General features: G+C 42.1%; 1 protein-coding gene across 4 annotated transcripts in view; it reads left to right on the top strand.

Moving 5' to 3' along the window:
• Nucleotides 1–24,265, top strand: part of CTCF (CCCTC-binding factor) — a 45,821-nt gene extending 21,556 nt beyond the window's left edge. Inside the window, exons 3-12 of one of the 4 annotated variants that reach the window (XM_080645841.1) lie at nt 2,447–3,236; nt 3,512–3,682; nt 6,192–6,325; nt 8,365–8,485; nt 10,185–10,334; nt 14,542–14,702; nt 15,194–15,376; nt 16,023–16,158; nt 21,496–21,657; nt 22,750–24,265. In XM_080645841.1, the coding sequence (XP_080501967.1) occupies nt 2,456–3,236; nt 3,512–3,682; nt 6,192–6,325; nt 8,365–8,485; nt 10,185–10,334; nt 14,542–14,702; nt 15,194–15,376; nt 16,023–16,158; nt 21,496–21,657; nt 22,750–22,934 (2,184 nt within the window). In that variant the 5' untranslated portion in view covers nt 2,447–2,455 and the 3' untranslated portion in view covers nt 22,935–24,265. Of the gene's footprint in view, nt 1–2,446; nt 3,237–3,511; nt 3,683–6,191; nt 6,326–8,364; nt 8,486–10,184; nt 10,335–14,541; nt 14,703–15,193; nt 15,377–16,022; nt 16,159–21,492; nt 21,658–22,749 lie in introns of all 4 variants that reach the window. The other 3 variants (XM_080645840.1, XM_080645843.1, XM_080645842.1) reach the window with 3 other exon arrangements.
• The last annotated feature ends 201 nt before the right edge of the window (nt 24,266–24,466 follow it).

The following is a 24,466-nucleotide window of genomic DNA, read 5'->3' as shown; positions in this document are numbered from 1 at the left end:
CGTAAATCTGAATAGGTTATCTGGGGTTAGATAGTAAGGGGCCTTGAAAGCCATGCATCTCTCCCTTTTGCCAATAAGGGGATACACTTAGTTGTAGAAATCAAGCACTGTTTTTGTGAACCAAGTCTTAAATTCCCCTGCCAGAAAGCATATGTAGTTTCTCAGTGCCATATGCATATAGTCTTCTTACTTTTTGTCAAGCAAGACTATCCAAAGCTATACAACCAACATAGCTTTCTCCTGTCTCTTCCTACCTTTTAAGCCAACTGTTATTCTTTCTCATAACTAATTCCCTCATATATTTATTCTATATAAGGAGATAACCCCTGCCCTTGTTTCAGGGTTCCATTCAAATTCCACATTTATGAAGCATCCTTTAAAAAAAAAAAAAATATATATATATATATATATATACACACACACATACACACACACACACACACTTTTTTAAAGGATGCTTCATATTCACACATATTTATTGATTTCAGAGAGGAAGGGAGAGGGAGAGAGAGATGGAAACATCAATGAGAGAGAATCATTAATCGGCTGCCTCCTGCTCGCCCCCTATTGGGGATCGAGCCTGCAACCCGGGCATGTGCCCTGACTGGGAATTGAACTATGACCTCCTGGTTCATAGGTCGACACTCAACCACTGAGCCATGCTGGCTGGGTTATGAAGCATCTTGATCTCATACCTGATTAGTCTCCAAACCTACCTACTTTTACCTAAAACCATTGTACCTTTTCTGTCCCTCAAGTTAGACAGTAACTCCTACAATGCAAAATCAGGTCTTGCCCATCCCTCCATAGTCTTTATACTCCTTTGCAGGTGGTTCTGGCATAAGAAGAACCTTCCCTGACTCTTAGCATGGATACAGCATTAAGGTGCCAGGACAGAAAATTAAAGAAATGTGCCTCTGATAGAAGTAGCAAAAGCTTTTGTTTGGGCAAGAATGCAAAACACTTGAAATTTTTTAATTTTAAATTAGCCTTGTATATACTTGCTGGTTTTAAGTCATTGCTTTCAGTTAGATGATTGTTCAGAACCATTTTACTCTTAGGTACCTGAGTATTCACGAGACTTAAGAGCCTATGAATTGGCTGATTTCCTCCCGTTTTTTATTATATATTCAGTTTGCATTAATCAAGTACATACCAACCTAGGCACAGTGCTAAAGCGTAAAAACTACTTGTTCTTCATGGTTCCTGTCCTCAGGGAATTCTTGATCTCATAGAGGAAAGAGATAGATGAGTATTTATTGATATGACACAAGAGGTGGTATTAGTGGTAGCTACAAGGAGGGCCATTGGAATCTGTATCCAAGTTCTGATTTTGGCTCCCCCACCCCCCTGAAAAAAGTGAAAAAGCACCATGACAGGGCATGTTTTCTGAAGTAGAATTTACCTAAAAACATCAAGGCCCTCTGCCAGTTTTTCATAAGTAGTTATAGGAAATACGTAAGATTTGAACTGGTTTTGTTAATAATTCTTTAATATAAACTATCTAGAGTAGAATTTAACTGTCTCATGTTATATATTTCTTAACCATTTGTTGTTTTGAGTCAGGACCCAAAGAAGATCCATATGCAATGATTGATTGCTACATTTTTTAAAAACATATTTTTATTGATTTCAGAGAGGAAGGGAGAGGGAGAGAGAGTAACATCAATGATGAGAGAGAATCACTGATTGGCTGCCTCCTGCATGCCCCCTATTGGGGATCAAACCCGAAACCTGGGCATGTGCCCTTGACCAGAATGGTACCTGGGACCCTTCAGTCCACAGGCCAACGCTCTATCCACTGAGCCAAACCAGCTAGGGCAATTGCTGCATTTTTTAAGTCTCTTTTATCTGTGTCAGGATTTTTCAAATTCAGCACTATTGCTATTTGGTTCCCAGTAATTCTTTGTTGTGGAGGACTGACTTGTGCATATAGCAAGATGTTTAGTAAGATCTCTGGCCTCTCTGCCCACTGGATGCTAAGTAGCACACCCACCCTAGAAGTGACAACCAAAAATGTCTCCAGGCCTTGCCAAATGTCACCTGGAGGCAGAGACACCCCACTACTGATCTGTAGGTTCTCTTCTCTCTCTCCTTCCCATTTTTTTTCTTCTGGTAATTTATTTGCAAAAGAAAATGCAGTTTCCTTCAGTTTGGGTTTCACCCCTGTAGTGTAATTTAACATCCTCTGTCACCAATTTCCTATTAATTGGTAGTTGAATCTAGAAGCTATAATAGTTTCAGATTTTTTTGTTTTGTTTGACAAGACTGCTTCATGAGTAATGTTTTGTCCTTCTGTCAGGAGGCACATAGTGTGTGTTATCTTTTTATAATATTAACAACTATTCATTCTTCAGGGATCTTTTTTATTTTAAAATGCATTATATATATTTTCATGTAGATAAACTTTATTTTAAATAACAATCTGTGTTCTCTCTTAATAAAGGAAGGGGAAATGGAAGGTGAGGCGGTTGAAGCCATTGTGGAGGAATCTGAAACTTTCATTAAAGGAAAGGAGAGAAAGACTTACCAGAGACGCCGGGAAGGGGGCCAGGAAGAGGATGCTTGCCACCTACCCCAGAACCAGACTGATGGGGGTGAGGTGGTCCAGGATGTCAATAGTAGTGTGCAGATGGTCATGATGGAACAGCTGGATCCTACGCTTCTTCAGATGAAGACCGAAGTAATGGAGGGTACAGTCGCTCCAGAAGCTGAGGCTGCTGTGGACGATACCCAGATCATAACCTTGCAGGTTGTAAATATGGAGGAACAGCCCATAAACATAGGAGAGCTTCAGCTTGTTGAAGTCCCCGTTCCCGTGACTGTACCTGTTGCTACCACTTCAGTAGATGAACTCCACGGGGCTTATGAGAATGAAGTGTCTAAAGAGGGTCTTGCAGAAAATGAACCCATGATATGTCACACCTTACCTTTGCCTGAAGGATTTCAAGTGGTGAAAGTGGGGGCCAATGGAGAGGTGGAGACGCTAGAGCAAGGGGAACTTCCACCTCAGGAAGATCCTATTTGGCAAAAAGACCCAGACTATCAGCCACCAGCCAAAAAAACAAAGAAAACCAAAAAGAGCAAACTTCGTTACACAGAGGAGGGCAAAGATGTGGATGTTTCTGTCTATGACTTTGAGGAAGAGCAACAGGAGGGTCTGCTGTCAGAGGTTAATGCAGAGAAAGTGGTTGGTAACATGAAGCCTCCAAAACCAACAAAAATTAAAAAGAAAGGTAAAATGATTTTATCCATTTTATTCTCATAAAACCAATTTGGAATGAAGTAGATAACGGTATATATGCAGGTTATTTTATATTAAATTTTTTTTTAAAGATTGTGATGTGAGTGCTAGTCTTTTTAGCCAGTCTAAAATAAGTTTTTAAGTCCTGAAGATGAAGTAAATCTATTAGTGGCAAAAAATAATTATTACGATATTTATAGAAATTTAAGATTGGGATTAATCTTAACGTTTTTTAACCCTACAACAAGTGTTTTATTTTGCATATAGGTGTAAAGAAGACATTCCAGTGTGAGCTTTGCAGTTACACGTGTCCACGGCGTTCAAATTTGGATCGTCACATGAAAAGTCACACTGATGAGAGACCACACAAGTGCCATCTCTGTGGCAGGGCATTCAGGACAGTCACCCTCCTGAGGAATCACCTTAACACACACACAGGTGCTGGATAAGAATGTTGGGAACTACAGCATAGCTACAATTAAAACTTGGGCTTTATAAGGATGGTGATCCAGAAAAAGATTATCTGTGGTAGATAACCTGTCGTATTTCCTGAAGACATCACCATTGTGTTGCTAAGGTTTTAACAACTACTAAAAATGACCTCCAAAACTCCCAGGCACTTCGTTGAAGAACATTCGAAATAGTAGTGAAATCCTACCTTTGTAAAAACCATGCTTTCTGGTTGTTTTACCTCAAGGAAGATAAGTAATTCATAATCTCAGAATAGAAAGTGTAAGGCATCATTCTAGCAGTTCAAACATTTATTCATTCACACTCCATGCATACTTCAGCATTCTAACATTAGCTTCACCTTGGCTGTGGTCAGGTCTTGGGGTCACTAAAGTGGAAGGACTGTGCACTGGAGCTCTCTTTTAGGCTCTCTTCCGGGCTCTTTGCATTTTAGTGTTGGCTTTGGCTCTAAGTGCTAAGAATGAAGCTTCTTTCCCCCAGTTCTTTATGCAGAATAGCTCTTCTCTATCCAGATTCTCCACATCACTTTATATGATGACTCTTGTTTTTATTTGATGTGCTGATTGTCCAGTGAGTGTGATTAAGTGGGGCTTGGCCTATTAGCAATATGCTGTGTATTTGTTTTTTTGGGGGTTTTTTTGCTGATGGGACTTAGTCACTTTTTAAAAAATATTTTTTTATTGATTTCAGAGAAGAAGTGAGAAGGAGAGAGAGATAGAAACATCAATGATGAGAGAGAATCATTGATCAGCTGCCTCCTGTATGCCCCCCACTGGGGATTGAGCCCACAACCCCGGCATGTGCCATTGACCAGATTCAAACCTGGGACCCTTCAGTCTGCAGGCTCTATCCACTGAGCCAAACCAGCTAGGGCTGACTTAGTCACTTTTCACCATCTTCCTAGTTTCTACTCAGACACTTGATACGTTTTATTGGGTAGTTTGAAGACACTATAAAAGCAGCATATCTATAATAATAAAAGCATAATATGCTAATTAGACTGGACAGCCGGACAACCTTCAACCTTCTGGACGAAGCCGGGGCTGTGAGGGCTGAGCCCCTTGCACGAATTTCGTGCATCGGGCTTCTAATGACTAGATAAAAGTAGCTGGCCACAGAAAGTCAGTTTATGCTGAGGAATAACATCTTTCCATAGCGTGACTTGGTGAGCGTGGATCTTGAGCAGAGGGACATATGTGGTCTTGTGGTGCAACCCAATGAAAATCTGTCCCACAGCAGATTCTTCCTTAATTGCCATTCTTATGTCTATCAGACCAGGGGTGGGGAATGTGTGGACCGTGGAACGTATAAGGCCCAAGAAATCATTTAGTCTGGCCTTGCCAAAGCATTAGAGGCAAGTTAATTAAATGTTTGACCAAATATAACAGAGCTAAATTTTAAATTGATGATTTTGTATGGCCTGCAAATGATGTTATAAATACCCAAATGGCCCTTGGCAGCAAAAAGTTTCCCCACCCCTGCTCTAGACAGTACTAGGTAAGCGTTGGAGATTCTTGGTTTTCAGTTTGCCTTGTCAGAGTGGATGCTGCTTTCCTTTTCTCTTTTCTTGTTAACTGTTATTTTACTTACATCTCTATACCACCAGAATATACATTTTTCATAGACAGGAACTCTGTCCTGCACTCCTACATCCTCTGGAATTAAAGGAGCAAATTGACCAAATAAGCATTCCTTGGAATTTCTTAGTTAATGATCATATTCCAATTATACTTCCCTCTCCATGGTTCTCTCAATCTCTGGGAGAATCATTTTTGTAATGGCTGCCTCCATTCATTACATTGGAGCTCTTCCTAATTCCATTCTCAGAGGTAGCCTTCCTTTGGTTTTGGTGTTTGGGATTACCTTGCTGTCCCCTTTTACCTGCAGCCCACAATTAAAGCTGATCCCTCGATTCTGAATAATAGTCTGTAAAAACAGCACTCTGTTCTTCTGTCAGCTTTTTATCACCTCATTGTCATTATTACCTGGGCATGGTGTTTCTTTCCAGTGCAATATTCAAAATATAAAGTGGCTAGAAAAGGTTTGCTAAAGTATTATGGGACATATTAAAAACAATAAGATTCAATGAATGGGGAAAAGAACAAGAAATGTATTGGCTGTGTATATTAGTTTATAGAAATGTTCGAATATTCCCGAATTGACATGCAGATCATAGAATGTTAGACATGGATGTTGGAAAGTGTTAAAAGTGATCTGTATAAAGGCAGTAGTTCTTGGCAAAGCCTTTGATAAATCTCTAGAATTCTTTATCAAATGGGTAATTAAGAGAAACTAAATGTTTAGCACATTTTCTAATAGTCTGGGATTGGTGTTGTAAAGTCAGCCAGTCTTTCTTATAGCTTTTTGAGCTACTTTCTGGCTAGTGCAGAGTTAATGAAATAACCAGGGTCCATTCTCATGAATCATTAACTGTGCCCTTGATCTTGTCTTCCTGTTATATCCTCTTTTCTCTTAGGTACACGTCCTCACAAGTGCCCAGACTGTGACATGGCCTTTGTGACTAGTGGAGAATTGGTGCGGCATCGTCGTTACAAACACACCCATGAGAAGCCATTTAAGTGTTCCATGTGCGATTACGCCAGCGTAGAAGTGAGTATTCAGCTTGTTGGCTACTCTTAAGAAGATCATGATACCAGTATGAGGATATAAGCTACCCAAACTGACTTAAGATGAGATAGAAAATCTTATTAGATTATTAAAACCCCCATTCCCCACCACCAATGGAAACTGTAATGAGTATGAAAGATTTACCCTATAAAAAAGAGCACAAGTTCCACGTTATTATAGGCAACTTCTACCAAACTTCACAGAAACAAATAACTACCCAGAGTATTTAAAAATGAGAGTTTTTATCACCTTTATTATTTGAGACTACCCTGTTATCAAAACTGGATAAGGATACTACCAAAAAGATAACTATCTTATTCTCACAGAAAAGCAAATATTCTAAGTAAAATTAGAAATAGTAATATATTTTTAAAAATAAGTGATTACTGCTCTGGCCATTGGTGCTCTGTGGTTAGTGCGTCAGCCCATGCGCAGGTTTGAGCACATACCTGGGTTGCAGGTTCAATCCCTGGCCCTGGTTGGGGTGCGTGAGGAAGGCAACAAATCCATCTCTCTCACTCCCCCCCCCCCTTTGTTTCACTCTCTCTGAAAACATCCTGGGAAGAAGATTAACAAGATAAAAAAGTGATTACTAAATAGAGTATATCTAAAATGCAAGGACAGTTCAACATTAGGAATTTATTAGTGTGAACGACATAGAGAGATTTTTAAAAACCATATGATCATTTGTATAGATTATTGAAAAACTAAATTTCAATACTCAGTTACTGTCTAGTAGAAGGAAATCTTTACTATAAGGAGTATATACCAGAAATCCATAGTAAACTCTAACTCTGAAATATTGTAAGTATTCCCATTAAAATTGGAACAAGACATCCATCTTATTATTATTTCAGCATTGTATTGGAAATCCTAGCTATAGAATAAAATAAGAAATGAATGATAAATGAAAAAACAAAATTGTCATTTCTTTCAGACTATTTCCTTATAGGAAACTCAAGAGTATTAACCAAAAAACTTAAGAGTAGTAAGTGTTCAGTTGGGTGACCAGATACAAGGTAAGTACACAGAAATCAGTGACTTACCTTATACTATCAATAGTAGGAAACAGGTTCAAATTCTAGCAAGCAATACAATGATTTAGAGATAAACTGAACAATAAAATACATCTGATACCTATTTGAAGAAAACTTGATTTTTCTGAAGGACATTAATAAATGAAGAGACACTACAAGTTCTAAATTCAACTGAAAGAATAAATATAAATGACTAAGAAAATTTGAAAAAAGGAGGGGTTTGTGCAATTGGATGTTGTAAAAACCATATAGCAGTAAATGAAGACACTGTGATATTGGAGCAGAAATAAAAAGCTTGTTGGGACCAAATAGAGTCTTGTGCACATAGGAATTTAATGTGTGATAAGGAGGCAAATCATGGAAAGAGAATTATTCAGTAATGCTGTTGGAACCATTGTTAAACCACTTACAGTCTGTGAAAATTTCCTATGAGTGCAAAGGGATTAATTAGAATCAAGTTTGAAAGTCACCATTTTGTTGAAAAGGTACCCATAGAAGATGAAGACCATAGTCAATAGTGAGGAACGTAAGTGAGAGGCCCCTGAAGCCTGGCCTGTCTGGGAAGTGCTGATGATGGGGAGAGAGGACGAGGGGAATTAAAACATGCTTATTAATTTGGATTCAAGTTTTGGAAGAAAATTGATGAGCACAGATTATTTTAAACTATTAATGGAAAAATTCAAAAATATAAAAGTAGATAGAATGGTATGTAATATACCCCCATGTCCCTATTATCCAGCTTAAAGTTATTAATGACCAATCTTGACTATGTATGCCCCTGTCCATTTACTCTCTTCCCTTAGATTACAGTATGGATTTGAGAAACAAAGATTATAAAGAATGAGGAAGAGATACTATGTTTTAGACTTTTTCTGTATTCTGATCTTCAGTGCCCAAAAGCTACCCTTTTGTGCCTAACCCACAGCACTCATGTTACAATTTATTAATTAAAGTGTAAGAGGTTTGGTTGCTTTCATGTTTCAGGTCAGCAAATTAAAACGTCACATTCGTTCTCATACTGGAGAGCGTCCGTTCCAGTGCAGCTTGTGCAGTTATGCCAGCAGGGACACATACAAGCTGAAAAGGCACATGAGAACCCATTCAGGTAGGACTTCTTCCCTTCTTGCTTTTCAGTGGGTTCTCTGGCACCCTGTGAACACCACATGCCCCTCTTATTACCTGAATGGAAGTATATCATTCATGAGTGCCTTTCTGGCATATCTGCTGAATTCATTGTTCTGAATATACATTGAAGAGAGGAAAGTTTTTACTGTTGAAATCTGGGTAGACTACCTAACCCAGCTCATTCAGTTTTCCTAAAAGAAACATCTACCTATAGGTCCTCCTGTCATCCCGTGTGCTTTCCCCAAAAGGTGAGCATTGCTGTGGGAACTATCTTTCTTTATTTCTTTTTTTTCTTTTTCATTTTGGAAATATTTTTTAAATTCTTCTGTTATTTTTTTAACAAATGGCCCCAGGGATAGGAGACCAGGGGAGCAGGGAGGAGGGGAAGCAAGGCCCCAGCCCCACAACCCTTCCCACCCACTGTTTTCCCCCTTATCCTATATAATAATGAGGTAATATGCAAATTGACTGTCACTCCAACACACAAGATGGCCACCCCCATGTGGACACAATATGGCCAGCAGAGGAGGGCAGTTGTGGGAGATCAGGCCTGCAAGGGAGGGCAGTTGGGGGTGATCAGGCCTGCAGGGGAGGGCAGTTAGGGGTGACCAGGCCAACAAGGGAGGGAAGTTAGGAGCAACCAGGCCAGCAGAGGAGGGCAAGTTGGGGGAGACCCAGGCCTGCAGGGGAGGGCAGTTAGGGGTGACCAGGCCAGCTGGGGAGAGTAGTTAGGGCAACCAGGTCGGCAGGAGAGGGCAGGTAGGGGTGACCAGGCTGGCAGGGGAGGGCAGTTAGGGGTGACCAGGCTGGCAGAGGAAGGCAGTTAGGGGCAATCGGGCCAGCAGGGGAGCAGTTAGGCGTTGATCAGGTTGGCAGGGAAGTGGTTAGGGCTAATCAGGCAGGCAGGCAGGCGAACAGTTGGGAGCCAGCAGTCCTGGATTGTGAGAGGAATCCCAGATTGGAAAGGGTGCAGACTGGGCTGAGGGACACACACACCCGCCCCCTGTGCACGAATTTCGTGCACCAGGCCTCTAGTATATTTATAATCTATATACAAGGCCTGGGGGAATAGGGGCAAGGGGAACTCCCTCAGCAGTGTGGAGGCAACCTAGGCTCCTTGTCGTCTTGGGACCCAAGCTCTTCTGCCCATGGGGAAGACCCTTCTCAGGAAGACCCTTCTCAGGAAGGTGGCCCTGTCTGCTCCCAAGGCTTTGGCATCCAGCATAGGGCATCACGTGGGGAGGCCTGGGGGGCAGGCACATGGGGAAGAGGAAGTAGAGCTCCATTCATACTGGAAGGTCAGGAATGGAAGGGCAGCTTCGGATGGTAACATGAGAATTCAGACTTGGGGAAATGGGGCTTTCTCCCTCACCTGCTGGTGAAGGTCAATGTGCTGAGTGCAGAAGAACCCGCTATAGGTGGAGGGTGAGGCTTTGAGATGGGAACTGAGGCCTACTCTCTTTCTAATATGTACAACTCTATGGCAGCAGCAGTTTAGGGCTTGTTTGCCATCTCTCAAGATAGGCATGAGCCAGTTAGTGGACCTGAGCCTCAGCCTTTCTGAGTAAGACCTAAAGATTCTCTGTGGCTTTACATATCTGCCACCTGAGTTGCCCTCCAATTAAATGATAGTATTTAGTCATTTCATCTAATTTATTCATTCTGTATTTCCTCTTTAGGGGAAAAACCTTATGAATGTTATATTTGTCATGCGCGATTTACTCAAAGTGGTACCATGAAGATGCACATTTTACAGAAGCACACAGAAAATGTGGCCAAATTTCACTGTCCCCACTGTGACACTGTCATAGCCCGAAAAAGTGATTTGGGTAAGTAAATTAGTGGCAACTGAGAGAAAAAAATATTTTGAAGGATTTGGGAAAGTGTGAAGATCATAAATAACTTCTTTTTTCTAATATATTTTTATTGCTTTCAGAGAGGAAGGGGATGGGAGAGAGAGAGAGGAACATCAGTGAGGAGAGAGAATCATTGATTAGCTGCCTCCTGCACGCCCCCTGCTGGGGATTGAGCCTGCAACTGAGGCATGTACTCTTGACCAGAATCAAACCTGGGACCCCTCAGTCCACAGGCTGATGCTCTATCCACTGGGCCAAACCAACTAGGGCCATAAATAACTTCTTTATCTGACTTGTATAAGTTTGTGTATGTGCATGGCCTGCCACTTAATAAAAGCTATTGTTTAGCTGCTATTTTTTTTCTATCTCTTCTTTTACTGTATATAGCTCATCTATAAATTAATTGAGCTGTAATAAGAAGAAACAGAGTATACCTTTAATTAGTAGCCAGAATGTTTAAGTCCCCAAATAGACAAGTGACATAGTATGAGTCAAATTAAGGTCAGTCCAAGTCAGATTTTTCAAAACATTTATGCTTTCTCTGGGTAATTATACTATTTTATTGGTAACTGATAACTACAATCCTGTGCATAATTAAGCTAGAGTTTATATAGAGGCAGAGTTTAGCAGTAGAAATTTTAGTATGTCATACTTAGAGATATAGTCACCTGGAATTCTCAGTTTGTTTTTCTTATTTAAAAAAAAGATTAAAAAAAAAAATACTGCCCCAGTCTGTTCTCTGTCCTTAAACGTAATTCTTACAAACATTTTTGACGTTTAGATACTTTACAAATTGCCTATGAGCTGTCAAATAGTAGTAGTTTTTGCTTTTTTACCCTTTCGATCTTCACAACAACCATATTAAATCATCAAGGCATGTATTCTAGCTTTATAGGCTAGACAGGTATCTTCATCAAAAGCTACACAACACACCTCATGAGTAACAAAGCTGGATTTGAGTCCTTTTTGGTTGTTTCTTGCATTGGGGGCAATATATAAGTACCCAGGTTGCATCAGGAACATAGATTTAAAGGCACTGTCCTCTGATAGAGTTTTACTGTTCTTACCATATAGAAACTAAAATCTAAACCAATAATATCTCATGGCAGTGTGTGAGCTGTTAGGCCACTGTCTGGATATTCAAGTTTATCTCCCAAAATTAATCCCAAAGAAGTATGTGTTTCCTCTTTAAAGCAGGCCTGATTTCACTCTTATATGCAGTAAATAAAATTATTCACTTTGTGACACAGGAAAGCTTGGGCTTTGAGACAGACCTACTAGAATCAAGATTCACTTCCAAATACTTATTACTATGAGCCTTTCTCCCCCCTCCCCCCAACTGATATATAGGAATAATACCTATCTTACAGGACTGTTATTACAAGTATTTAATAAGAATATATGAAAGGGCCCTGACCGGTTTGGCTCGGTGGATAGAGCGTCGGCCTGCGGACTGAAGGGTCCCGGGTTCGATTCCGGTCAAGGGCATGTACCTGGGTTGCGGGCAAATCCCCAGTAGGAGGTGTGCAGGAGGCAGCCGATCGATGTTTCTAACTCTCTATCCCTCTCCCTTCCTCTCTGTAAAAAAATCAATAAAATATATTTAAAATAAATAAATAAGAATATATGAAAAATAGGTAGGCCTCTGTCAGAGGACCAGAAGGGGAAAGTTGAGGCCTAAAAATTATTCGAAACATATACGTATATATAAAAGGCCTTAAGCCCTAGCCTGTTTGGCTCAGTGGATAGAGTGCTGGCCTGCAGACCAAAGGGTCCTAGGTTCAATTCTGGTCAAGGGCGCGTACCTTGATTGCAGGCTCCTTCCTGGCCCGGGCCCTGGTTGGTTTCTCTCACATTGATGTTCCTCTGTCTTTCCCTCTCTCTTCCACTCTTTCTAAAAAAATCAATGGAAAAAAAAAAATATCCTTGAGTGAGGATTAATAATAAATAAATAAATAAATAGTCTTCATATAATGAACATGTATAGCCAACCCTTCTCTTACTCATTTCCATTCCCCAGAGTTGGCCCTTGGTAAGTTTGATATATTGCCTTGATTGAATCAGATTGGTAGTACCATAAATTCATGATCCCAAATGCAGCTGACAGGGCTCATTGCTCCTGGACAGTCCAACTATTTATCCTTGTCAGCAGTGCTCCCATTCTCCTCGGTGAGTTTGTTCCTTGATTCATTCCACAAATGTTTAGGTGCCTGCTGTGTGGGAGGCACTATGACAGTTAGGTAAATCACTCTCTTTAAGCCTCTAATCTTACCTTTTCTGTCTCCCTGGTGTCAGTGAGTGACCTCTTTTTCTACTTAAAAATAAAATTAAGGCAGCAGGTTGAAACTCCAGATTTTCTGTTATCAAACATACCTGTGTCTATATTCATCCTCCCTTGTCCCATCTTGTCTGAGGTCTGTCCCTTTGCGTTTGCCTTGATCCCCCTCTCCTGTCATGGCAGCCTTTAACACGGTCAATATTGTCTTAATAACTTCCGTTCACGTTCTCACTCCTTGATGTATCCCCTCAACTCTAAGCATGCTTGTGCCTCTTCTATTTTTATTTATTACTGATTTGAGAGAGAGAGAGAGAGAGAGACATCATCAGTGTAAGAGACATCAATCACTTGCCTCCCGTACACACCCTGAGCGGGAACCGAGCCCACTACCTTTTGGTGTACAGGACACTCCAACCAGCTGGGTCATGCCAGCCACGGCTTCCTCTCCTGTCTTTAAAAAACTATTTCCCCTTCCAGGTTTAACTTTTATCTCCTTCCTAGCCAACCCTCATAAAGAATTATGTCCCGCCCTGACCGGTTTGGCTCAGTGGATAGAGCGTCGGCCTGCGGACTGAACGGTCCCAGGTTCGATTCCGGTCAAGGGCATGTACCTTGGTTGCAGGCACATCCCCAGTGGGGGGTGTGCAGGAGGCAGCTGATCGATGTCTCTCTCTCATCGATGTTTCTAACTCTCTATCCCTCTCCCTTCCTCTCTGTAAAAAATCAATAAAATATATTTAAAAAAAAAAAAAAAAGAATTATGTCCCTCACATTCTCTGTTGCACAGCTCCTAATTTCCCTCTCATCTGGAGTATGCCCCATCACTCTGGAAAGAGACTTGCTAAAATTACTAATGACCCTGTGTGGTAGAGCACAGGGAACATGGCTCTTACCTGTTAGCTTTGCTCTCTCAGCACCGTTTTTGTAGTGGTCTGTGTCCTCCTCTTTTGTTTCGTTGTTTTGTTTTTAATGTTGTTGTTTTGCCCTCTTCCTTAAAACACTTTTTTCCCTTGGCTTTCATGGCAGTGCATCCTGTTGGCTTGGTCTTGTTTCTCTGACTGTTCATCCTCAAGTTTTTCTTGTTTTAACCCTTTTCCTCTTACTGGCATTAACTTTTAGAGTTCTTAAAATAGGACTCATACTCTTCTTTTTCCATTCTTTACTTTTTGCTTAGTGATTTCATCAGCTCAAATTCTAACAACTCCTAAATTTATGTTCCTTTGAGTTGGGCTTATATAACCATCTGTACCTTGCCATCCCTCTCCCTACTTTGATATTGTTGGCATTCCAAATGCAACATGTCAAAACTGAATGCTTGCCCTAGCTGGTTTGGCTCAGTGGACAGAGCATCAGCCTGAGGACTAAAGGGTCCCAGGTTTGATTCCAATCAAGGGCACATGCCTGTGTTGCACGCTCGGATCCCCAGTGTGGTGTGTGTAGGGGGCAGCCAATCAGTGATTCTCATCATTGATGTTTATATCTCTCTCTCCCTTTCCCTTCCTCTCTGAAATCAATTTTTAATTTTTTTTTTTTTTTAAGTTTCTTAACTGGTCTACTTAGTTTTCTGAGCTAGAAACCAGGCAATTGTCCCTAACACCCGCCTTCCTCTTCTGCACTCTATTACTAAATCCTGCTGATTCAACTTCCTAGATTTCTCATCAGTTCTCCCCCTTCTTCCCATATCCATTGCTGTCATCCTTATCCAAGCCACCATCTTCTCTCACCTATCCTGTTTCAGCATCTTAACTGGTCTCCTCACATTTATAATTATTCCTCCTTTTAATTAATTTTCTGTATAATAGCATAATCCTTTTAAGAAGCAAAAATAAACGTATTACTAACTTATTGAAATGCTTGTTTATGTTTTCCCAAGTTAGACTGGGCTCTATATTTTGCTTTCAGGTGTCCACTTGCGAAAGCAGCATTCCTATATTGAGCAAGGCAAGAAATGCCGATACTGCGATGCTGTGTTTCATGAGCGCTATGCCCTCATTCAGCATCAGAAGTCACACAAGAATGAGAAGCGCTTTAAGTGTGACCAGTGTGATTACGCCTGCAGACAGGTAGAGACTCGGGGTTACAAAGCAGTTGATGCCTCGTGGGTGTCGGGTTTCATCAAAGGGTTCTTACAAACCTTGTATGGTGGCTATTTTTAAGGATAATATGTTCAAACTATGATTTGTGAGGAATATCTTCAAAGGTTCTATTGATTGTATCTCTGACTCCAGCTGATGTTTTATTCAGTCACAGCTTACCCACTCCACCCCCACCTCAGGCAGACTACTGACTTCTTTCTCAGAACTGTGGAGATTAAGAATTTGGTCCTGGAGCCTGATGCTTGGGAATGATCTAAAGAATCAGCCTGGCAGGAGTGGGCATATCTGCCTGGGATTTATGGAAGTAGTTCACCCCAGTAAAGATTAGTTTATTTTTCCAACAAGCCTAGATCCTTGGGAGAGAAAAGCCTGTCAGCCATATGCACACAGGTGGTAGCTGGGGTAGCAGCCCTCTGACAGACAGACTCTGAAGCCTCTGCCCCCACCCGCTCTTTCAGGAGAGGCACATGATCATGCACAAGCGCACCCACACCGGGGAGAAGCCTTATGCCTGCAGCCACTGCGACAAGACCTTCCGCCAGAAACAACTCCTCGACATGCACTTCAAACGCTATCATGACCCCAACTTTGTCCCTGCGGCCTTTGTCTGTTCTAAATGTGGGAAAACATTCACACGGCGGGTAAGAGTCAGAGCTTTACATCCTCTATTATGGTTCTTTTTTCTTTTCTTTTAAATTTATTGGGGTTACATGGTTAATAAAATTATATAGGTTTCAGCTATACAATTGTATGATACATCATCTGTGTATTATATTGTGTGTTCACCACTTCGAGTCAAATTATAATGGTTCTTAATATTATGTTCTTGGTCTTCCACTGCAAAGCATGACAGTTCTTCCCACTGAGGTAATAGACATAGAAGTGTTGTATCCATGTGTGAACCCTTCTGCTGGTAGGAAGTTCCCCAGTAGGTCTGTCCTTGGTCTTCATTTGGGACCATGTTAGTCAGATCTGCACAGGTAGCTGGTCTGATCCTCCCCGGCCCCTTTTGCCTGATGCTGCTGAGCCCTCCACTCAGGGGACCCAGCGTCATCTTCTGAAGGACTCCTCTTTCTCTCCCTCCCTTCTTTCTCCCTCTTGTCCCCCTCCAAATGGAGATCAATTCCTTGAATGAGGAGAGCATATTTTAGGACATATTTTAGCAGACATTCAGACTTAATATAGATACTCCATTGTTTTTATTTTATTAAACTAAAATAAAGAGAACTTCCAGTGCTCATCTTTACTTTTTCAGTAATGTGAAAGAGGGTTTGTTCCTTTTGTTAGAATACCATGGCAAGACATGCTGATAATTGTGCTGGTCCAGATGGTGTAGAAGGGGAAAATGGAGGAGAAACGAAGAAGAGTAAACGTGGAAGAAAAAGAAAGATGCGCTCTAAAAAAGAAGACTCCTCTGACAGTGGTAAGTGGCTTGTTCCTTGGTTTAGTTGAACATGGTGGATTTTGGTTCCCAGTTTATGTACGGATATGCTGGGAGGTAGAAGTAGGCTAGTGCTTCCTTTAAAACTCTAATCTTCCTAGTGTGTGTATATATTTACAACAGCAGTTAGTTTGTTTCTGGGGCAATTTTTTTTCTTTCTTTTTCTAATGGCATTCTAGAAATTGCTTAATAATACTTTATAAGTTATGTTCATTTAAAGCCAAAGCAAAATTAATATATTTACTCAGTTTACTCAGATTAGTGTTATTTTAAGGCCAGCAGAGTTTATTTTCTATGTTCGTAACTTTCAGTTAGGAAGCTGGTCTAGATTTGAGCAATGAATCTAATGGACATGAAGTAGGTTGCTTAAAGCATCTTGACCAACTTCTGGTTTGACTGCGTCTGTCAGTCTAGCCTTGAGATGTATTGATCAAATTTGTTGAAGGTCAGCCTTTCTCTTCCTTCCTTAATCTCTTCATTTATGTTTTAAAACTTGGCCTATTTTCCTACCATTGATGCTCTTTGGGGTGTTTTTGCCTTTCTAGTCATGAAATCCAGGCAGAAGGTATGCTTTGAGATGTTAGACTCATGAAGAGCGAGGGAGAACAAGAATATTGGTAATGTGCCAAAACCGGTTTGGCTCAGTGGATAGAGCGTCAGCCTGCGGACTGAAAGGTCCCAGGTTCGATTCCGGTCAAGGGCATGTACCTTGGTTGCGGGCACGTCCCCAGTAGGGGGTGTGCAGGAGGCAGCTGATTGATGTTCCTCTCTCACCGATGTTTCTAACTCTCTATCCCTCTCCCTTCCTCTCTGTAAAAAATCAATAAAATATATTAAAAAAAAAAAAAAAAAGAATATTGGTAATGTAGGAGTCACATTTGAGGATACAAATTTGTTCCAAAGTGTTAGGTTCTACAATGTGGACACTTGGGCTACTGGCACCCAGTTGAGAAGGTACATCTGTGACTACAGATGTAAGCTTTTTATGGGAAAGAATGTCGAGAGTTTTTGTTTTGGGGAGTGCACTTTCCCAGAAGCACTATCAGACTGGAGAGATTACAAATGGTGCCTAATTGCTATTTCTAAGGATTCCTCGTTTTGTTTTCTATGTTACTTGTTAGTAGAAGTAGTGGGAAGAAAACAAAATTTTTGAAAATTAAATATATTAAAGACCTTCAGTTATTTTTTTGGTTTTATTGTAAAACTTGCTCATGAAAGCACTAAGTTTTTTATATGTAGATTTGTAAGAAGGTCCCTTTAGTTTTTCTTTATTTTAGAAAAACCTTCACTTTTCTATTCAGAACTTCAGCTTCTTCTAGAAGCAATTTATTTTATTATTTTTAAAATTTTTAAAAATTGATTTCAGAGAGGGAGAAAAGGATAGAAACATCAGTGATGAGAATCACTGATCGGCTGCCTCCTGCACGCCCCCTACTGGGGATTGAGCCCATAACCCCGGGGGGGGTGCACATGTGCCCTTGACCAGAATCAAACCCAGGCCAACGCTCTATTCACTGAGCCAAACCAGCTGGGCTGGGAGCAATTTATTTTTGCTGCCTTTTTTTTACTAGTGCTACTTTGATTTATTTATTTATTTGTTTGTTTATTTATTTATTTATTTATTTTTCTTTATTGATTAAGGTATTACCTATGTGTCCTTATCGCCCCATGCCCCCCCTTTGCTGCCTTTTTTAGTGCAAAGTGTATTTTAAGAGGTATCTTGTTTAGTTTCAAAGTTTTAAGTGAATTACTTCCTTTGAAATATCAGTGTGTTTGCTTTTTATAAAAGAACACACGACTCTCCACTAAGAATCTACCTTTAGGAAAATGTGTGGACTGTTAGGAGGTGCCAAGGAATATTTGGGGTCAGAAGGCCCCAAATATCGCCAGAGACCCACAGATAATCCTGACCTTGAAGGTCCCAGGAGTTGCTCTTAGTTGCGGAGCTTCATGCTGCCACAGACATCCCTTCTTTCCCATGGTATTGCCCTGCTCGTTTCTGTGGGCCAGTCCCTAATTGTACTTCACCAGAAGCATGTTTTAGCTGAAGAATTCTAGTTTGTAGAGCACAGTTTGGTTCTGGGCCTCATATCTAATACTAGTCTCTCTCCCTGCCCCCCAGTCTGGGTTTTCCATCCCACGGCTTACAAAGGCCAAGCAGTTATGTATCCCCTCCCGGGAGCTCTGCCTGGCCACCTGCAGAGATTGTACAGCAGAGTCTACTGCTATTTTCAAGGATTTTTGCCCAAATTTCTCCAAGCCAATGAGCTTTTGACCCTTAAACCTTTTTTGTGTGCTCCCCCACCCCATTTCTGACTGAATTTATTTAGTTTTCTAGGCATTGGGCTAACTTAGGCAATAGGGGTTCTGAATAAGTTCAACAGGGAAGTTCTTGACACACTGCCACATAAGACTACGTTTCCGCCCTAACCGGTTTGGCTCAGTGGATAGAGCATCAGCCTGCCGACTGAAAGGTCCCAGGTTCGATTCCGGTCAAGGGCATGTACCTTGGCAGCTAATCGATGTTTCTCTCTCATCGATGTTTCTAACTCTCTCTCCCTTTCCCTTCCTCTCTGTAAAAAATCAATAAAAATATATTTAAAAAAAAAAAAAAAGGCTACGTCCCCCATATTTTACTTAGGATGCCAGTCACATGATAAATAAGCCATTTTGTCCAGAAGATCAGGCATTTACTCACAGATTTCTAAATTTAAACGTTTGGTTCCAGAGGAAGAGAAAGTGGTTGCAACCTGTGCTTCTTGGAGGAAGGCAGGCAGTGTACATTTTGTGGCACGGCAGTGAGGGAGGGGTAACAAGACGTCTTTGGCTGCCTGCAGGGGTGAGCAGCAGAACAGCCCCAAATTGAGGTTAAGAGGTTGGATTTCCACCTGCTGTGGCTTAGCTGTGCCTTACAAATCACTTAGCTTCTCACTTTTTCTATAAAATGGGGATAACATCTCTTACTAAATAATGCGTGGCGTAATGGAGGCATTTTAAATCGTGGTGTACAGTGTCAGTACAGCTGTGTTTGTGTAGTAGAGTATAAGCTACAGAGCATGATTACATGTGTTATCTCAACCCTTTTGATACTCAGATCACTAGTAAGTAGGTTGAGAGCTTTAAAAATTACACAAGGAGCCGAAACCGGTTTGGCTCAGTGGATAGAGCGTCGGCCTGCGGACTGAAGGGTCGCGGGTTCAATTCCGGTCAAGGGCACGTACCTTGGTTGCGGGCATATCCCCAGTAGGGGGTGTGCAGGAGGCAGCTGGTCGATGTTTCTCTCTCATCGATGTTTCTAGCTCTCTATCCCTCTCCCTTCCTCTCTGTAAAATATCAATAAAAAATATATATATATAAAAATTACACAAGGAAACTGAGGTCCAGCGTGGTCAGTGTCTTAGGTCTCATACCTAGTAAGAAATCCAGGGCTCAAAGCCATATGTTATCAGGCTCCTCATCAATATTTTTTCTACAGTAGTTCCTTCTCCTTGGAGACCCCTTGCACAAATTCCTGCACGGGTGGGGTCCAGCAGGCCTGGCCCCAATCAGGGCCAGACAGGCTGGGAGGAGGGGCCAAGGGCAATTGGCTGAGGGGGCCCCAGCCCCAATGGGGTGGGTGGCTGATTGGGAGCAGGGCCGGCTGCGGGAAGGGGCGGTGGGCCGATGGGCCCCAAATGGGGTGGGGGGTCCAGTGGGGGGGGGGGGTCAGCAGCCAGGGGAGGGTTCATGGGAGGTTTGCCAGCCAGCCCCACCCCCAATTGATGGGGAGGGCCAATCAGGGGTGGAGCTGGCTGGGGGAGGGGCCGTGGGCCCATTGGGGGTGGGGCCAGTTTGGGGGAGGGGCTGTAGGAAGTTGGCCAGCTGGCCTGCCCCCTATTGGGGGTGGGGGGGCAATCAGGGGTGGAGCTGGCTGGGGGAGGGGCACTGGGCCGATCAGGAGCAGGGTTGGCAGGGGGAGGTGGTGCTGTGGGGGGTGGCCAGCACCCTGCCCTTGATTGGGGTGGGAGAGGCCAATAAGGCCAGCTGGGGGGAGGGGCCGTGGGAGGTTAGCTGGCCAGCCCCACCCTCCATCAGGCGGGTTCACTGGCCGCAGAGGGCATCATAGCAACTGGTCATTATGGGTTACGGTCACTGGCTTTTTATATATATAGATGGCATTAGAGACAAAGTAAGGGATTAAAGATGACCCTTTGGGCCTGATACTGGTATTAAGCTGGGAAGAAGAAAGTGATTGCAACCTGTGCTTCTTGGCTTTTAACTCTAAAAACTTGGCCTTTATTATTTTTTATTATTATTATTTTATTTCAGAGAGGAAGGGAGAGGGATAGAGAGATAAAAACATCAATTAGAATCATTGATTGGCTGCTTCCCGTACGCCCCCCACTGTGCGGGGTGGGGGGGGGGGAGAGCCCGCAACCCGGGCATGTGCCCTCAGCCAGAATCGAACCTGGGACCATTCAGTCCGCAGGCCGACACTATCAACTGAGCCAAACCAGCTAGGGCTAAAAACTTGGCCTTTAAAAAGCCCATCAATAGTACTCCTAAAAGAACTCTTGCTATTTATCCTGGGAAACAAGACCTCACAATGCATCAGGAGCTTCTGTCTTACACACACACACACACACCCCACACACGCACACACACACACGCACACACACACACCACCCACTCAGATGAGCAGACCACATCTTTAGGGGTCCATTTCAGGCTTAATGTCTTCCTTTATCCTCGTAGAATAGGTAGAGGGAATATTTGTTATATTTTCAACTTTAAACACTATTTGTGGTTTTGTTATAACTAACATAAGATGAAGTTGCCTCTAAGAATTTGAAACTCAATATTCTGATGTCTAAAGCTAAAGAAAAAATATCTAGTCCATGTAATATGATTAATAGTAGTCAAGTTCATTTGCTTATTAATACTGCCACAATACCAGTTTACTCTGCTTTGACTGATAGCAAAAATTTCAGCAAAAGCATTTTTTTAAAGTATATTTTTATTGATTTCAGAGAAGAAGGGAGAGGGAGAGAGAGATAGAAACATCAATGAGAGAGAGTCATTGATCAGCTGCCTCCTGCATGCCCCCTCCCGGGAATCAAGCCTGCAACCCAAGCATATGCCCTGACTGGGAATTGAACCATGACCTCCTGGTTCTTAGGTTGATGCTCAACCACTGAGCCACACTGACTGGGCAGCAAAAGCATTTTTAAAATGGGCTTTTTAACAATGAAAATAAATACATAACTAAACTTCACAGAGTATATGATTATTTGTGTTTCTTTTTCTTCCACCACCTGTTCTCCCTGATTTAATAAGAAGAAAATGCTGAGCCAGACCTGGATGACAATGACGACGAAGAGGAGCCTGCTATGGAAATTGAACCTGAGCCAGAGCCTCAGCCTGTGACCCCAGCCCCACCACCTGCCAAGAAGCGGAGAGGTCGCCCCCCCGGCAGAACCAACCAACCCAAACAGACCCAGCGTAAGTCTCCCCTCAGTTACTGGCTGGCATCCTCTCCCAGCACGTGGGGAAGCTATGCAGGTCCATGTTCTTGGGGAAGATGAGAACTAAGCCATGAGACCAAGTTAGGGTCTTGTCAGGAACAAACTCAGGAAGCGAATTTTTTTTTAGTTTTTACTGGGGAACATATGAGGCCTGTTACATTTCAGTGAATAAAAGCTTAGCATAGAAGGGTGCTTATGTTCTACCCGATGGGTGCTGTTAACGTGGGAGGTTTTACAAAACAACCCAAGTCACAGTCAGCTGGCAGAATTGATGGGTAATGAATGTAAAGGAGCCGAACTTGAAAGGATGGGGGGAGAGAGCAGTTTCTGTGAGTAGGTTGGTCCTCCTATTAAGAATCCCAGGCCTGTGATTTAGTTGCTGGCCTTCTGATTGATGAGCAGACACCGAGGAGGTGGTCACCCTCCCCTTCACACTACATATGACAGTGGGTAGCAGTCCTATACTAGACAGCCCTGTGAGAGCAGGCTCTAGGGAACTCAGGTCTCTAAAAGCTGGTGTGTTTTGTTTTTTCTTCCTTTAACAAATGCAAGGTTTAATCTTCTTAAGTGTATTTACTGAGCCTCATGTATAGATTTATATTACAGTGGGGTGATTAACTATAGATTCTGGGAACTATTTCACCTGCACACACGTGAATGAACAAACTGGTGGAGGGCCCTGGGTGTGGAAGAGCTAGAATCAAATGAAACAGACCTACATCACACATTCTATGACCCTGGTCATGCTGTCCACATCTTTTGTCTGTCTCAGACTATTATTGCAAGGCCAAATTTATGACAGAAAGGAAAACTAAGGCTTTTAATATGTAGTTTGGGAGGCATATGAAGGTAACTGCAAGCATTTTGTTCTTTGATAGTTTCTAGAGTGTTTGGGCTTTATGTGTGGCCACGTTTAGATCATTCAGTCTTTTTTTATTGACTTGCTCTGTATAACTACGAAGACTTTCCTGAATTGCTAATATCCATTTAGTGTCAAGTCTGGAAGGACCTTTGCCATCTTTGAGGACTTTAATGGAGCATTTGTTTTGTTCATGCCCCTTTTCACCAGCAACAGCTATCATCCAGGTTGAAGATCAGAATACAGGTGCAATTGAGAACATTATAGTTCAAGTAAAAAAAGAGCCAGATGCAGAGCCCGTGGAGGGGGAGGAAGAGGAGGCCCAGCCCGCTGCCACAGATGCCCCCAACGGAGACCTCACCCCTGAGATGATCCTCAGCATGATGGACCGGTGATGGCAGGGCCTTGTCTTCACCAGGACTGCTCAGGGCTGTGTTTAAACGGCCTGCATCTTAATTTTTCTCCCTTTTTTCTTCTTTTGGCTTTGGGAAAAGCACCATTTTACACCGTTTTACCAAACATACTGAGAACTAAAACTTCAAGGATGATGTTAGGAAAATGTGATTTAACTAGAACTTGCCGTTTGATGTTAGCAAATCATGGAATGTTCTGAGTCCCTGAGGGTTTACCAGGAAGTGCTAAGGACAGTGTTGACGCCTAACTGGTTTTCTTAGATGGAAACAGAGACATTGGACCCTCCTTCTGGCTATGGTAAACCACTCCAGAACAGCCGCCGGGTTGCCCAGAGTTCTATGGTCTTCTTCCCAGGAGAGTTTTTAATTGTAAATGCAGACTTGGGAAGGACTTCGACTTTTAAACTGGTTTTTGCTTTTGCTTTTTCCCTGACTCCCTTTGCTTGGAGTCGGCTGCACACCAATAACATGGCATGCTGCGATCGGTTTTTGTCCTGAAGGCTTTGCCTCTTTCTTGGCAAAGTTTCTGGTATGGTCAAGCTTGTAAATAACTTTTTTTACATTTTAATCTTTTCCATTAATTAAGAGGTTGAAAGAAGTGCAGTGTAAGAAAACCCAGCATTTTAATTACTTGCAAATTAAGTTGCCACAGACTGTAGTGTGTAAATGTTGACAAGGAATCGGATCGCAATCATGTAGCAGAACAGCACCCAGACTGCTGCCCACTAGAGATGGACGCCCATGTGGAAGATCGTGATTTCCAGCCCATGGAGCCAGCATTTGAACCTTGTACAATTAACTTTCAGTTATGATTTCCCATCCACATTTTCTTTGCTCTGTTTGTAGCCGAATTTTCTGTTTCATAAATCCTCTGTTAAAGCAGAAGGGTGATTATGAGCAGGTCACAGCAGTCCCTTAAAAGCTGGGCCAGAAATTTTCATTAGGTCAGTAATTTAAACTTTGGATATGCCAAAAAAAAAAAAAAAAAAAAAAAAGGTAAATAATGTGAAGCGAAACCAACTAAAAATGATTCTTGCACATGAACTGTCATGTTTAAAATGTGTTTTTTAGAGAGCCTCAGTCTTGTTGATTTCAAACACTTTTTTCTTCTGTGTATTGCTTTTAAGAGAGCCATCAGTTAGCTGTCAGACTCTAGGTTGATACATTTTGTACTTAGCTGTACTGTGTGATATTTTTCATTATTTTAGGACACCAACATGAGACCTGTAATAAAATATGTAATGGGGTTGAAAGCTGGGGAGGAGGATCTACTGCTGTACAGCTAATAAATCATAACGGATTAACAGTGCTCCAAACACTGTCTTGTGTGATTCCTGTCTAGTGAGAAGCCCAAAGAGGTCCACATGTGTGGCCTCAGGTGGTACAGGCCTGAGGTACAGGCAGGCTATGTGACCACTTCCTCTTTAGCAGATGGGAGGTGTTCTTGGCAGATGATGGGATACTAAGTGCATCCTGTTCCAAGTTTTAACTCCCTGAAAGTGTGTAAGTGGATG

Source organism: Plecotus auritus (assembly GCF_963455305.1).
Source record: "Plecotus auritus genome assembly, chromosome: 10".
Classification (NCBI taxonomy): domain Eukaryota; kingdom Metazoa; phylum Chordata; class Mammalia; order Chiroptera; family Vespertilionidae; genus Plecotus; species Plecotus auritus.
This window is presented reverse-complemented; position numbering and strand designations above follow the sequence as displayed.